This window comes from Wolffia australiana, chromosome 1, assembly GCF_029677425.1.
Source record: "Wolffia australiana isolate 7733 chromosome 1, ASM2967742v1".
Lineage (NCBI taxonomy): Eukaryota > Viridiplantae > Streptophyta > Magnoliopsida > Alismatales > Araceae > Wolffia > Wolffia australiana.
In genome coordinates, this window is record NC_135835.1 from 22,678,051 (window position 1) to 22,694,419 (window position 16,369).

A 16,369-nucleotide genomic window follows, 5' to 3' on the forward strand; every position below is an offset into this window, starting at 1 on the left:
AAGATTTCTAAATTCTTCCATGTTGTATAACAGGATTTTGAGTTTACATTAAACTTCGAATCCTGTTATCCCATATCGAAGAAAATAAAAATTTTAAACTCTATACATTAACTGAGATTGGAATACAATAAAACCATTTGATCCGGATACCGGTTCCGATATCCGGCATCCGGTATCCGTCTCCGACATCCGGATACCGAAAACCGATATCCGGTATCCGATACCCTGTTTGTTTTCAACCCCCCGATATCCGATATCGATATCCGTCTAACCCTTTATAGACCGATATCGACCGATATCCGGTATCCGATGCCCTGTTTGTTTTCATCCCCCCGATATCCGATATCGATATCCGTCTAACCCCTTATAGACGGATATCGACCGATATCCGATATCCAATATCCTGCCCAGTCCCATTTTTTCGCGGATATCGTATATTGGTTGTCCGATACTGGATTCGGATGGATATCTGTTGGGCATTCGTCCGAACTTCCAGACGGGACGCTGTTTTCGTCCACGGACGAAATAACCGTCCCGTCCGCGTCCTTGCGCCGTAGCCAAGAACGAACCAGGCCGACGTTTCTCTTTCCAAACCATATATGGCTGAGGCGGCTTCTACAAATACACCTCATCTCTGCAAAACAAGGCAAGGAGGAAGAAGGGAATGGAATCCGCTGCTATAGCTCGCCGTCTCGCCATAGCCGCTCTCCCCGTTGAAGGTCCCGCTGCCAAGCCTTCTTCCTTCCCCTTCAAATCCTCTTCTTCCTCGGGCTGCCTCTGGCAAGCCGGGGCTAAGCATTTTGCCGTCTGCTCCGCGCTTAAGATGGAAGGGGCTTTGGAATCGCCCGCTATCGCTGTTCCCCGTCCTGATTCCTTCGGACGATTCGGAAAATTTGGGGGAAAGTACGTGCCGGAAACTTTGATGCACGCTCTCAGCGAGCTTGAGGATGCTTTTCATGCTTTGTCGGATGATGAGAGCTTCCAGGTCGATTCGCCCTCTTTTTTTTTTAGTTTTTTCCGATTATTTTGCGGGTATATGTCGTGTTTTCTTCGTTTTTGCTCAATTCGGTTGCTGGGGAATGGTCGGTCGGAGTTCCTCTTTTGGATAGCCTATGATTTCGCAGTGTTGCTTATTTATTAAATTTTGCGTACTTATGTCTCTCTTTCAATTCTGAAGACCATGTTCGCACTTGGGGGGATGCATGCAATGACTCCTATATCTTGTTCGCTATTTTCAGCTCTTATGTGATTTCATGAGTAGAATTTTTTGAAAGAAAGAAAATTAAAGAAAGACATCAAATTTTCCAGTACCCGAGCGAGAACATTTTACCCTGTTCGACTAAGATTGCATAGTCAAATAAATTCCGATGAATCTGAGTGTTAGAAAGTTAATGAAAATTCGGTTGGATTTTCTGGACTCAATTCATCTTTTTATTTCTCGGGGAATGAAATTCCGACCTATGTGTTTCATTTCCTTCACATTTTCTCAAAATACCTTGGAAAGACATACCCTGTGTCTGGAAAGTAGACATGGCCGTTCTGTTCGCTTTTTGCGAATTGAAGCGAATTGTCCGTCCTGTTCGGATTTCCGAACAGAACTAAATCAAATTCGCACAGAACATCGCACAGACCCGTGTGCGATTCGGTTTGTGCGAATTTTGTGTGAATTTTGAACACTGTGCGAATTTTGTTCGGATTGTGCGATTTTTGTTCGAATTGTGGGAATTTTTACCCATTGTGCGAATTTTGTTCCAATTGTGCGAATGTGCGAATTTGTGCGAATTTATGCGAATGTTCGAATTGTGCGAATTTTGTTCGGATTGTGCGAATTGTTCGAACATCTGTTCTAATTTTCGCACAAAAAAGAACAGAACAACGAACAGACCCCTGTGCAGTTCTTTTGTGCGAATTTTTTGTTCATTTGAAAAGAACAGAACAGAACGACCATGTCTACTAGAAAGTGAGCACCAGGGGAGAGATATTAAAAAATAAACATTATTTTCTGTAAGATGCTCTTTTTTTCACCTGCCATCAGCATTATATATTTTCGCGTCGAAGAACTGTGGCTTTTCCTTCCAAAAGTACCATTCTTTAACTTTAAGGAGTTTCAAACTCAGATGAATCCGAATGTTACAAAGTGAATGAACATCGAAATGTTACACAATCAATCACCTTTAGATTAGTCATATTATTTGGTTACGTTCATTTTCCTTGATTATTTCTTCGAAACACCAAGGAAAGAAGCCCACTCTATGGTGATAGTGAACACATTTGAAACAAATTTAGAAAACCCTTCATTTAAAGTTCGATGCGCTTTGTAACAAATTAAAAAACAGTGCTCAGTCTTCTCAATTTCACCATTCTCTAAAATTTCAGAAAGAGCTAGACGGGATTTTGAAGGACTATGTCGGCCGCGAGACTCCACTATACTTTGCCGAGAGATTGTCTGAGCATTACAGGAGGCCCAACGGTGAAGGTCCTCTGATTTATCTTAAAAGGGAAGATCTCAACCACACTGGGGCCCACAAGATTAACAATGCTATTGCACAAGCCTTGCTTGCTAAACGCCTGGGCAAGAAGCGGATAATCGCTGAGACTGGAGCTGGCCAGCATGGCGTTGCAACAGCCACCGTTTGCGCAAGGCTCGGTCTTGAGTGCATCATATATATGGGTGCCCAAGATATGGAACGTCAAGCTCTTAATGTGTTCCGAATGAAGCTTCTTGGAGCAGAGGTTTGCCCTAATGAACAAAGATGAAGTTACATCTCATCTTGTTATTTTTCATCAAAATCTAATTTCTTTCTGTCATAAAATGTAACAATTAGTTAACTTGCACATTCCATTTCTTATAATTAAGGTTTTTTTTTTTTTGGGACCTTGGAGTTTTTTAATCATTAGTTTCTCTTTTTTAGTAATTTTTTGTGTTGGTCAGTCTTAAAAGAAAGTTTTGGTTGTGTCTCAATTTCCTGGAAATTCTATTATTTCTATCACTTTGTGTAATGATTTCTAAACTATATCTGCATTTGATCAATTACAAAATATGATGCGTTATTTGACCGCTCATTTTTATTACACTAAAATAGTTAAATACAGATTCTAATGTTTCAAAACTTCAGTGCTGATTTAAGATTGAAGTTTTTGTAGCCAAATTTAGCTCATTTTTCCGGTAAGCAAGTTGGTGCAAAAGAGCTGATAAACCTTATTCATTTATACTATCTTATGGTCTTTCGGTTTATCCGTGGAATTTCTGCAGGTGCGGGCTGTTCATTCTGGGACTGCAACACTGAAAGACGCCACGTCAGAGGCCATACGCGACTGGGTCACCAACGTAGAGACTACCCACTACATTCTGGGATCCGTGGCGGGCCCACACCCATATCCCATGATGGTCAGAGATTTTCACGCTGTAATTGGTAAGGAGACGAGGAGGCAGGCCATGGAGAAGTGGGGCGGCAAACCTGATGTGCTGGTCGCCTGCGTCGGCGGTGGCTCAAACGCCATGGGCCTCTTCCACGAGTTTGTGGACGACAAAGACATAAGGTTGATTGGTGTTGAAGCGGCAGGGTTTGGGCTGGATAGCGGTAAGCACGCTGCGACGTTGACCAAAGGAGACGTTGGTGTTCTCCACGGGGCTATGAGCTACTTGCTACAGGATGAGGATGGCCAGATCATCGAGCCTCACTCCATCAGTGCCGGGTTTGTTCTATGCTAATTTAAAGTTTAAGGGTTAGGGTTTAATAATTAGCATATAGGATTTGAGGTGTTGGGTTTTAAAAGTTTGCCTCTTAGGGATTTTGGATTTGGAATTGAGGATTTACTGTTCTAGGGGTAAGTTTCGTATCTAATCTCGTTGGCTTTCACAGTCTTGATTACCCAGGAGTGGGTCCGGAGCACAGCTTTCTGAAAGACATAGGACGGGCGGAGTACTACAGCATCACGGACAACGAAGCTCTGGAAGGTAGGTAACATCAGGGAAACCTGAAACCCTAAACCCTAAAACCTAAACCCAAATTACAGACCCTATAATCCGAGAACCCTAAAACCCTAAAACCCGGAAATACAAAACCCTAAACCAAAACTAGAACCTTTGCCCTACAGTCCTAATACACTGAACCTTGAATCCTAAACCATAATTCATAATTCATAATTTGTAAATGTTCTTGGTTGTCATTGCAGCTTTCCAGCGGCTGTCACAGCTGGAGGGGATCATCCCTGCATTGGAGACGTCTCACGCGTTGGCGTTCTTGGAGGTGCTCTGCCCGACTCTTGCCGACGGCACGAGGGTTGTCCTCAATTGCAGTGGACGGGGAGACAAGGACGTCCAGACGGCCATCAAACATCTCCAGCTCTGAGAGACGGTCTAAACTCTTTTTTTTTTCCCTCTGTTTTTCCCTGTCTCTGTCTTCATTCGTGGCTTGTCAATGGCCCTTTTGCAGAGAATAAGAGTTAGAAGTCTCTGAGCCCTCTCAGTAGCTGTCTAGTTTTGATGAGTGGAAACATGGCTCTTGCCCCTTGCTTCAAGAAGACTTGTTTTGATGATTAGTCATTCATCCTCTGAAGGGGGGCAATGAATAACTCATCTTTGTTGCTTCTGGGGATGATCATGATGATGGCATCATACTCGTCACTCTGGTCACGGATCTATTGACGGTGATTATGAAATTATTGTCACTCTCTTCATGGATGATGATGATGATGGCGATGATGATGATAAGAAGATAGATTTGATTACTCTGGTCTTGTACGAGGACTAGTGTTTGCCCGTCCGATATCCACCCAATACCCGACATCACAAAACCGATATCAAGACGGTTTCAGATACTAGATATCGGACATCAAACAGATATCGCGGATCCAACTGATGTTGGAAATTGGGATGCATAATTGCAGGGGTCAGGACGTGGCGGATGCCGATATTGGATATCTGTTATCGGCTCGGGATGTGAGAACACTAACGAGGACAGTTGAGTATGCCACGGATGATGCCGATGACAAGAAGATCGTTCTGATCACTCTGGTCATGCATGATGACAATGATTATGCCATGGATGATGATGATGATGAAATATTATTTGGTCTGGTCACGGACAAGGATGATCTGAGCACAGTCATTGCGCGGCTGTGCGGCGCACCCGGCCTGGGTCGAAGCAAATGTGTAGTTTTTATACGTTATTTAATTAAGGATTAGTACAAATAAAAGAGGGTTCGTTGTATGATTGGCTGATATCTTGAGTCATTATGTTGAGATTGTGATGTTGAATGCGATGTCAAAGATATTTTTTTGGCATTAAATTTAGTAAATTAAGGTCACAAGTGGGGAACTTGCGCCCCACTAGGATCCTGAGGTGGGCCAATTTGAGGCGGTTGGCGGTAGTAATAGAGAGAATTCTACTAGTACTGTGGGGACTGCAAGGGTTTGGCACCTATAAAAAGGCTACAATAAATATATTATCATCACAATAAACACATTATTCTAGTCAAAATAGAGAGTTTTCCATAAATTCAAATTAACAATGTTAAACTTAGCTATGACATGGTAACTGCTAAGTTCACAAGTATCATTGCCAAGGGGTACAACTAAAGATATTTATGTAGCATTAAACGAGTTATTTGGATCAAAATATAGAATATTCCATTAATTTCAATTTAACGGTGGGAAATTTAAGTCTGCCATTTTAATACCAAATTCATACGCATTAAGGGCTCAGTAACCTGTCCAGGGGATAATTACTGCAATGGGGTGCGACTAGAGAGACTGATATCAATGAAACAAATTATTATGGATAAACAGTAAATAATTTTCCTTAAATTTCATATTAACAACATGAAACTTAGATATCCCATGATAATGCCAAAGTTCACGCGCATCAAGCGTTAAGTATCATCTCCTTGGGATAATTACTGCAAGGGAGAGCGACTAAAGAAGATTACTATCGCATTAAGCAAATCATTCGATTTAAAATACAGATTACCACAAAAATTTCAAATTAACAGTGGGAAACTTAGGCCCGTCGTGCTACTGCCTAAATTTATGGGCATAAAGGTAATCTAATGATTCAGATAAAAAATAAAGAATATTCCACCAATTTCTCATTAACAGAGAGAAACTTAGGTTTGTCGTGCCAATGCGAACCCATCAAGGCGTAAGTAACCTCGGCTTATTCGGATTAAAATAAAGAATATTCTACGAATTTGAAATTCACAGGGGAAACTTCGGTCTGTCGTGCTAATTACTACAGGAAATAGGGGGTTTTAGTAATGTAAAAAAGCTTATTGGGTTTAAATGAAAAAAGAAACGTATACCGTTGGCGTAGGGCCAGCTGTAAGGAGGCACTATAAGATCCACGCCCGGGAAACCAGCGAGGAATTTGGTGGCTGTGTTCGTCCCGCGCCTTTGAATTGGAGAAGAGGGCGAGAGAGCGGAGAGAGGGAGTTTGCTGAATTGCTGCCGCCGATCTTGTTCTACGAATTGGATACTTGATGAATGCATCCTTTCTATGTGTTAGATTCGAGTAGGGATGTGATCTCGTGGAGGAAACCTCGGATAGGATGTTATCGGCCTATGGATCGATGGTATATTTGTTGTATTGACGGATTCCTTGAGGCGCTGCGTTGTTTAATGATTGAGCATTCGCGATGAGGAGCTTTATGGTCAGCTTTGTGCTGCCTCTTCTTTTGCTCGGAGGTATCTGGTGCCTTGTAAAATCGTTTTTTATGCTGTTGTCATTCATATCTGGTGCCTTGTTACTTAAGCGATGGTGCTGAAGTTATTTGTCTTGATTTTGTTATTGCAACAGTTCGCGAGTCGTAACTTGGTTCGTAGTTTCCCGTTGCACTGCATGAACTGATCCGGATTTCTTTATGGTGCACGATTTTTTTTTGAAAACATATGAGGGCTCACCGGAACTAATCGGTAACCAGCGGACAAGTTCATGGTTCGAGCCCTAGGGCTCTATTACATGTATACATTTTCCTCTTCCCCCTCCATCCCCGAGGAAAACCATGATGCTATGAGACTTTCTATCTAATGGGCGAGCCCATCTGTAGAGGCCTTCTCCCTTGGAAGATCACCTCATTCTGTGTAGCCAGATTCTGCAGAGCGCTGTCAGCGCTCGGCCCTCCACTTCTCTATGTCTGGGACCGGTCCTCTGCATGGACTCCCAAAAGGCCTCCTCTGATGACGAAATTAAGTAAAATAATTGTTCACAATTATTTTACTTATTTATTGTTTTCGTCGATATGAATACGAAGCAATGCATCTGGGAATTAAATTTGCCATTTTTTCAACATTGTGAAATAATGATCTTCTTCACGGAATCTTTTTTTTCTCTTTTATTTTCTGCTTACAAAAATAACTAGACGTGGAGTCCATACATAGTGAGCCATTCAGTTTTTCTTGATTTGAATTTTTTTCATGCATTCTAATCTATTGATATACTTCGTTGTGAAAATGGGTTCAGCATCGTTACACAATTGGAGTTTGATCTCTTTCATCAATATGCTTGCTTTTCTCACCATCCAGGCTCTTGCACCAGAACGGAGTAAGTTAGTTTCTTTCCTTTTTGTCTTTTGAGTATGTCAAGTATGAACTTGAATTTCTATCATTATCAGATGTGTCTAGGACATTTTTTTCCTTGAATTCTTGGAAGTATCAGAATTAGTGATGCGATGGTAATACAATGCAGTTGAATTGCCGATAAACGGAGAAACAAAAGAGACTATTCTGCCTTTGCATTTCATGAGCTCTCACCTGGATAAAATAAGTAAAAAAAAAAGATAAAACTTATATTAGTAAGACTTCACTGACAAATGCCTCATGGTAATGTATCATGAACAAAAAAAGGAAAGAGGTAGACAGGAGAGGGAAGGAAGAAGAGAAAGATGGAGAAGTAAGAAGGAAACCTCAAGAGTTTCAGAATGCAGAATTCCTTGCTCTCATGATAGCTCGATTTAGCTAAATCGTGCTTTTAAAAAATGACATCATTTGATCATTTATCAAAAGTGTCCCAAATGTCTTTACGTGGAGTTACTTATGACCCTACAATCACTCAATAATTGCTTTACTCCCTAAGGCTCTATCACTGACTGAGTCTCCGACTACTGGGTCTTCTATGTTAAGCAGGACTCCCCCAGAATGTCAATGTCCCATATATTGAACATTTGTCTTCCCAACTGTTCAAGAGTAGCCCTTGAGTCCCATAGTTGTACTACTGCCGGACATTGGGGCGGGCCTGGCTGGGTTTGTACTGAACCATGGGCTGAGCCACAAGCTAGCCATAAAAGGGCTCTGGCTTCAACCGGCCTCAACTATAGCCCAATGTGATTCTGACTGGCCCTCTGTTTGGGAACCGGCTGTACTGCTGGTGGATCGCAAATGGACTGGTGGCCTCACTGGAGATCCTCAAAGTCGCTAGAGATATGTTGAACTTAGCTGACAGTTTCATAGTCTTTGAAGTAACAACTCTTTCGCAAAATCCCCATTAGTAACTAAATTGACTAGCAGAATGTAGCTTTGGTTTCATCATCCCATTCAACGCAAGTTTTAGTGTAGATAAATTATTTATGAAGGAGGTACTGAAACATAAGTTCCTTTTCACTTAGTTGATTTAAGATATCCTCCTGGAACATTAGCAGAAGCTTCTTCCATCCTTTTTAAAAAAAGAAATAAATTCTGCCTTCCCTTGGAGTTGTGACAACTATATCTGATGAGTCAGGATTCCCAGATCTTGGATCCTACTGTCCTTCTGATCAATTACATCGAGGTGATTATTTTACATACTTCTAAACTTCTCATCAAACAAGGTTCCTATCACTGGTATCAAAGCAGGGGGACCTGCCAAGAACATTCCACTGGGACAATGTTATTACCAAATGCTTTTTTTTTGAGACAATGTTTTAAGTGGCGATCACCCGACAGAGCGGTGGTCACCAACTTTGTACAAGTAAATCCCTAAAAAGAACCCAAAATTTCGCCCCCTCTGCTCTCGATTTACATGCTGGGTGACTGATGTAGCCAAGAAGCCCATTTTTTGAGGCCCATTATCAATTGGTGGCCCAAGAAGGAGATTCTTCTAGAACTGACAAGTTCTATAGGAAAGTATCTAGAGCCCCACAAAATCCTCAGACAGATTTTCTATGACAAGATCCTTTGATTAGAATCCTTTGACAGATTTTCTATGACAAGATCCTTCGATTAGAATCCCCTGACAGATTTTCTCTGACAAGATTCCTTAACAGACTCATATCTGATAGAATCCTCTGACAGATTTTTCTTCTGCCAAGATTTGTGGAATAATTCTACTCTTACTTGTCAGAACTGCATATCTTCTGTTCTGTCCCATCAATATCTTCTTGAGCCACACAAATATCTTCTGACAACTTCTACAGGCCGCAGAATCTGTTGAATATCTCTGCTCAGGCCCGTCAGGCTACTTATTCTCTGTTTTAGCTTGTCAGAGTTGTTTTTCTTAATGTTTTGAGTTGTCCTTTCATGGGTACAGTCATGATGGATGACACTACACTTGTTGTGGCCTTTGTGCATGTAGGTTTAAAGGATGATTATTGAAGACTGTTATTTTGTTGAACCTCTTGTTTCTTCCCTCTGAGTGTTCTCTTCGCTAGAAAGTGCTTTAATGCTTGTGGATTCAAGCACAACCCTTTGTATACTTAAGGGTTGGAGAAGCTAATTTTGTGGATTCAGGACTTGGCTCCTTTAAGTAGACCAAGGCTTGTGGATTCAAGTCCTGTTCTTACATTGTTCGTGTACTAAGGCTACGTCAGGGAACCAAGCTGCCGTGAAGCCTTCAGCTTTGTAGATAAGTCCCTCCACAGAGACCTGCGACCACTTGAACACCGCCTCGTTTCAGTGAAACCATATTGCCCATAACATTGTTGAAGGTCGGCCCTTCACTTCTCTCCTCTTAGATCCGTTCCTCTTGCAGAGACTCCCAGAAGGTCTCCTCCAATGTCATATCTATCAATAGTGGTGCCGGAGCAGCCCAAATAAATGGTTGCAATCCTCCTCTTCTCCTAAGCATAGGTGGCACTCTGCCGGTGTATCTGGATATATCTTCTTACGAAATGCACATGTCTCCTGTCTTCTTCACAATAATAGCCACTTAAGTATCTGTACTTTCAGCAGAATTTTTTGACGCCATATAGCCCAACATGGCAGTATGGTTGGCTGCGCTTCAATGTCTTTTCGGATCTTCTCATATGCCTTTTTGATGGTAAAAGAAGCATTGGTCCATTCCCAGGCATCTTGCTTCCCAGGTCTTGGACTCCACTGTCCCAAGGCATGTTGCATGTTTAGGAGCTTTGTCAACCTCTGTTCTGACAGGGCGTCGACAATCAGTGGGCACCAGGTGCCATGCTAGCTTTCCCTCACCATGATATTAGGGTGGTGATCATGCATCCAGCCAATACTGGAATGCGTCCCCTCACCTAGCCTCGCTGAGAAGAATTCACAAGCTCGGGGAAAATTCGGGGAAAAATCTTTCTAACTGAGACCGTTTTATCCTCCCAGTTTAGTCCTTGACCATAACTATCGCATAATGTGTATGGTGAAGTTGTCTTTGGAGTTCATGATCCTTGTCACCCATTTCGTGACAAGGGCCACATTTATACGCTGCATATGTAAGACTCCAATCCTCCCGTTTTGATGGGCTTGCACAGATATCTCACGCCACCAAACCAAGTCCGCAACTTTGTCCGGTTCTTGATCCCTTCTATATGAATCTTCGCATTAGCCCTTCAATCAGCTTTCCAATTCCTGCTGGCATCTTGAAATCAGATAGATGAAAAGATTGGGATTGATGACAGAATTGATCTTAGTACTTTGGCTTGAGAAGACCTTGGAGGCTTCCCCGATTGAGAACACCGCCGTCTATGGGTGGGTGTGAAGCTTCACCGATTGAGAACACTGTCATCTATGGGTGGGTGTGAAGCTTTGCCGATTGAGAATACCTCAGGCCTTGGAGGTCTCGTCGATTGAGAACACCTTAGTGAGGCTTCGTCAATTGAGAACACCTTGGAGGCTGATACGATCTGTATCGAATTGGTCAAAATATATCAAGAAAGGTACTTACAGATGTAGTATCGCAATTTCCACCCACAAATCCGTCTTCAGAATTCCCCGTTGATGTCGATCCTCCAGTAGCTAGCCCCCTTGTTGGTATGAACGCCCTCAGATGACTCTTGCCGCATACAGTTGGTCTGTCCAAGATTCTCCCACACCTTTCAAGAACTCTAACTGACCATCGGTGCCTTTCTTGGAGGTCTCCCATCTTATTTATAGGCATCCTTTATTCTCTTATCACTCCCAGTCAAGACTGGGAGCTAGTAGCCACATCAGCATCACGTGGACCACCAGGTCCTCTGGTGCCTGTTGACTGGTCAACAGGCTTTATTTGGCTTCCCCTTCTTTTCCTTCTCTCATATATTCTAATGGGAACCGTATCAGAGGCTTCGGCGATTGAGAACACCTCGAGCTCGTTTACTTGGGGTTAAGCAAACCCTTATTTTTATAAGGGCAAGTACTAATTCCTGAATACACCCGAAGTTAAATTGATTAAATGCTGTTTGTAGCGCTAATCATCCCCCTCTCGAAAGTACTTTGGCTTGCCAGCCTTCCAACCTTCTTTCAATCTTTTCTTCTACTGGTTGCCAGTCTGCATTTTTTATTCTTTGTTTCAAAAGCAGGCCTCAGTACCTCATTGGTAGTGTTTTGATCTGCATCACCAGCGCCTCCGCACACTGCAGCTCCTCTTCTTGAGTCATGCTGTTACATACTAATGCGGTCTTAGCCTGATTAATTTGTAGACAAGAGAAGTCTGCAAAAAAGTCTAGTATGGTGGACAAATTTCTCGCTTCCTCCACTGAGCCTTCTATAAAAAAGTTGGTGTCTCTGCATAGAGCAACAGTGGAATACCCTCAGGGAAGACTGGTGTCTGCTAGGCCCTCAAAAGGCCATGTAAACAAGCTAGTTTGGTGCATGTGGTGAGGGCATCCATCGCCAGGTCAATAGGCAATGGGGCGAGGGGGCATCCTTGTCTCACCCCCCTTTGTGGTTGTATGCGCCGGCCTACTGGTCTTCCATTCATCATCACCTTGAAGGAGTGTGAGGTCATGCATCTCTTTTCCCACATGATCCACTCCCTTGGGAAACATCTTCTCTTCATCAATGCCCATAGGAAGTCCCAATCTAGTGTGTCATATACCTTGGCAAAGTCAACCTTCCACATGAACCCCTAGTCACTCTTCGTTTCCATGAAGCTATAATCTCTCCCATTGGCACTGTGCTATTGACCAATAGATGTCGCAGAATAAAAGACGACTGAGAGTGACCTACTAGTTTCAAGAATACTTCCCTCAGCCTGTTTGCCAAGACCTTTGCAATAATTATGTAGATGGAGTTGGATAGTGAGATTGGCCTGAAGTCCTTGATTCTGTCGATGCCGTGTTGTTCTGGTATGAGGAAAGAGTATCGTCGATTGATCCTTTCCATACTTGCGGTCCGTTTTCGTAATTCTTGCATCGTGGCCATCACGTCTGGCACGGCTAGCTCTTTGGAGAAGAAGACTGGCAGGCCATCTGGTCCAGGCATGCCTTCGGCATTTAAACCATTGATTGCTCCCTTGACCTCTTCGTCAGAAAAAGATCTTATCAGCTCTGTCTTGTGTTCTGGGTCAAGTATTTTTGCCCCTCTGCCGCTCCATCTCCACCTGTTTTGTTTCCCCTGCTTATAGAAGCTTGAAAGTGCTCCACGATTGGTTGGCCCACCATATATGTTCCAGCATGTTCTTGTCCCCCTACCTTCAGTTTCCCGATCTGGTTTGTCCATCTCCTTCCTTTTGCTGCGAGGTGGAAAAATCATGTGTTCATATCTCCTGCTTGCAACCATAGTAGTATCAATCTTTGTCTCTAGTCCATCTCGAGTTTCCTGTCTTCCACTGCAATCGTACTCAGTTTCCGTCTTTCCTCGGCTTGGTCCTCGTTTAAATTCTGGACATCTTTCCACATCATCCAGTTGTTTGATCCTCTATGGGGCCTCATTTATTGTATGGTGCCTGGCCGCATGTATGTCCTTCGGGTATCCCACCAAGCGTTGTCGCAAATTGTGGATTTTGGCTGCGTGCATCTCCGTCACTGATTGAAGTTGAGTGTGAGATGACCATCTCTGCTCAACTTCTTCTTTGAATCCTTCCTGTAGTGTCCACGATTTGTCCATTTTGAAATAAGTGGACTTCGACCCATCTTGTTGCTTGCCCACACGATCGGGGTATGGTCAGATATTGGACGCGGAAGTGATCTCCCTTTGGCTAGTGGGAATTTCTGTGACAGCTCTACAGAACATAGCAATCGTTCTAGTCTTGATTGGCTGTTGTGCCCCGTCTTGTGTCTCCCTGTATATATTCAGTCTGATGGCCCATTTCTTGTAGCTCTGCCTTTGAGATGAATGTCCAGAAGTCTTCGTCATTGGGGTCTCTCCCTCCTGCGTCATTTGGTCTTGCTTCTAGTGTCATATTGAAATCTTCACCGATCAGCAAAAGGTTCCTCTCGAAAATGACCACCATTTGAGCCAACTCCCTCCAAAGTTTGGATCTCCTCGTGGCATTTGCTGCACCATATACTGAGGCAACAACCATCTCAAAGTCATCGCTCACTCGTGTGAGCTTAACTGCTGTAGCAAACTGGCCCATCCATGTCGTCATCTATAGGAATATTGCTTCACCCCAAGCTACCACCACTTTCCCAGACCGGCCGACTGCATTTACCGCTAGAAAGCCCTCCATAAAGCGTCTTCTCACCTCATTCCATTCACTTGGCTCATAATGTTCTAACATGGTTTCCTGCAGACACACCACTATAGCTCCCCATTCTTGCAAGTATCGACCCACTACTTGTCGTTTTTTTTCTTCGAAGTCTGCAAACATTCCATGTGATGCACTCCATATCTGACCATCTTTACCCCATTCATGCCTTGGTATTAGATACAGCCCCAACGTCGGGGCGATCTTTCGTGAAACTTTCTAGCAGAGTCCTCTACTTTCTCAATCAGCTCACCCAGTTGATCTTCTATCTATCGGTTTGAACTGGTGGGGTTCGGTGTACCATTTCCACTGGGGCGGCCTAGTTTCTTTCTCTTATACCCCAGCCCTTCCCCATGCTTGGCCTCCTTGTTTTTCCGTTGTGTCCTGGCTTGAATCTCGATTTTCTCCTTCAAATTTTACCTCCCTTTCTGTTTTTGCTTTTCTCATGTGTTTCACCTTCACTGGGTTGGTTGATTCCACCACCTCTGACGTTTCTATTGAGATTGGCTCCGCTCCAGCGTGAGTCTCTTTCTCGTGATATTCCATGTTTGGATGGTTCATGTCTTCTATGTCTTGAGCAGCCACACCCTTATTGTTACCCTCCATATCTTGGTTGATCTCAAGTTGTTTTCCATCGCTAGGTTGGGAAACCTCTGAGTCTGCTGTCTTTGTTGGCGCTTCTTGCATCGCTTCATTTTCTTAGGCGTTGTCTCTGAGACTGAGGCGTTGTCTCCAGACAGAGCCCGAAGGATCCTTACGGTTCCTAGAAATTAATTGGGGGGGGGGTTGTTGGTGAGGCTGCCAAAATTCCCTCTACCTCCATCAGCACTAAGTTCGGGTCCCATGATTTCAGCCCTGAGGAAATAATCCTTCTGAGTATTCCAAAACATTTGACCAAGGCCTCCAGTGCTGGTCTGAAACTGTATTCCACAAGGATGCCCTGAGCTTCGATGGTACTATTGTTTCTCAGTCTGGTCAGAACACCATCTCTTGGGAGAACTCGACGCCACCTCGGCTTTGCTCTCCATTTAATCGCTTGCTCCCAGCCGATCACGGCTAAATATGCTGCCATTGAGGCCCCTCGGACAAAAAATGCCCATTTTCTTGGGGCCATACTTCTGATCGACTCAGGGCTGGAAATTTTATCCAAACCGCTGTCGGGACTCCACGAATGACCTCCCCAATAAGGCAGCCCTAATGTACTTCCTGATATTCGGACATCTTTATTCTCGGTCTGATGGTGTCATTCTTCGGTATGGCGGCCTTCTGACCAGCATCCTCTTGTGCATTGCTAGCCTGTCCCCTCACATCTGTGGCATATCACCCAGCCTCAAATTCCTTTCCTTGGTGTCCGCTCTTAAAAAATCGGAAGCATTTCAAAACCCCTCTCCCGGTATGTGTGGCGCCAGTCGAAAGGGGGATCTCTTACATTGCGGACCCACCTTCACCCAACTGTCCTCTGCGTCTGTCTGCCAGGTAGTCCTCCTACCATCTGCTCAGGCCTGTCGGTTCCTCTCCCTTTGGCTGCTCTAGTCGACTCAGGCCCGTCAGTTCTTCAGAGTCGCTGTATCTCCTTGTACCCGCGACATGCCATTTCTCTGTGCGTGGGGCGGATTCCAGCCGGGGATTCCTCCTGGCATGCCATCCATCTTGCCACCTATAAGTTTTCATCCTCTGATACGATCCCGCTCTCGGGACGTATCGATGGAAAATGTAAACCAACGATCAATGGAAATACTCAAGGTTCAATGTCGATAACAGAATAAGAGAGGATAGAGGAGAAGGTTCCCGAGGTAGGGGGTAGACAAACGGGAATGGGTAGGGGAGGTGCGGCCGTCGGTTCAAGCAAAGGGAGGCGCGTCGACCTACGAACCACGAGAGAGAGATAGAGTGAGGAAACCCGGAGAGGGCGGAAGGGGAGGAGAGTGGTAAACCTTACTGTGTGAATGCCTGCCTCCCCCAGTCGCGGGAGAGGTCTTTAAGTAGGAGTTGATGTGGTTTGGGCCGGGCCGTGCGTGATGGGCCCGACTTGGGCCGTCCTCTGAGCATAGACCCGCTGCCAGAGCATATCATCCTCCTCTCTCCAACATCGAAAGCCCCAATCCTCTCTCTCAGCTTCTCACCTGCCTAGATCATCCCATCTCCCTTGATTAGGTATCACGGGAGTGTTTGGCTGCCCCTTGCAGCTATCGTTGCAGACGTCATCAGATTGTACTAGTAGATGGGATTTGACGCGCGTCCCAGGGATTTCGTTCAATGCCTTGCGGTGATCAGAGAGACCGTCACAACACTCTGTCCTCTGGCTCATTGCCGAAAGATATCCCAAGCCTCGGCCTTGCCTTAGCGTCCCCACCCTTGACGTGACGACCTCTCCTTTATGAATCCCAGGTATCCTCCTTGCATCGCCCTCTCCAACCCATCGCCCCTGTGACGCCCCCTCGTCCATGCCTCTGTGGTATTGTTCTCATGCCGTGCTGTATAAACCCTCGTAATCGCAATTTTGGCGGCATTGCACCGCCATAGTCATCTTGTCACCAGCGCATTGCAAATGCCATCGT

The 16,369-nt window shown here is 44.3% G+C and overlaps 2 protein-coding genes across 2 annotated transcripts in view; both read left to right on the plus strand.

Moving 5' to 3' along the window:
• The first annotated feature begins 617 nt into the window (after nucleotides 1-617).
• LOC144711280 (tryptophan synthase beta chain 1) lies at nucleotides 618-4,542 on the plus strand. Its single transcript, XM_078585228.1, has 5 exons — nucleotides 618-985; nucleotides 2,377-2,733; nucleotides 3,254-3,696; nucleotides 3,864-3,958; nucleotides 4,177-4,542. The coding sequence occupies exons 1-5, from the start codon at nucleotides 665-667 to the stop codon at nucleotides 4,350-4,352; spliced, it is 1,392 nt and encodes a 463-aa protein (XP_078441354.1). The 5' UTR covers nucleotides 618-664; the 3' UTR covers nucleotides 4,353-4,542.
• A 1,756-nt stretch (nucleotides 4,543-6,298) lies between these two features.
• LOC144711289 (piezo-type mechanosensitive ion channel component) overlaps nucleotides 6,299-16,369 on the plus strand; it is a 56,123-nt gene continuing 46,052 nt past the window's right edge. Inside the window, exons 1-2 of the mRNA XM_078585238.1 lie at nucleotides 6,299-6,685; nucleotides 7,461-7,541. Of these exons, the coding sequence (XP_078441364.1) occupies nucleotides 6,637-6,685; nucleotides 7,461-7,541 (130 nt within the window). The 5' untranslated portion in view covers nucleotides 6,299-6,636. The remainder of the gene's footprint in view (nucleotides 6,686-7,460; nucleotides 7,542-16,369) is intronic.

Bases quoted from the DNA above. Each gene is read 5' to 3' on its own strand.
- LOC144711280 (XM_078585228.1), top strand. From the start codon at position 665: ATGGAATCCGCTGCTATAGCTCGCCGTCTCGCCATAGCCGCTCTCCCC. The intron at 2,734-3,253 runs GTTTGCCCTAAT...GAATTTCTGCAG, and splicing joins TGAAGCTTCTTGGAGCAGAG to GTGCGGGCTGTTCATTCTGG. The intron at 3,959-4,176 runs GTAGGTAACATC...TTGTCATTGCAG, and splicing joins GGACAACGAAGCTCTGGAAG to CTTTCCAGCGGCTGTCACAG.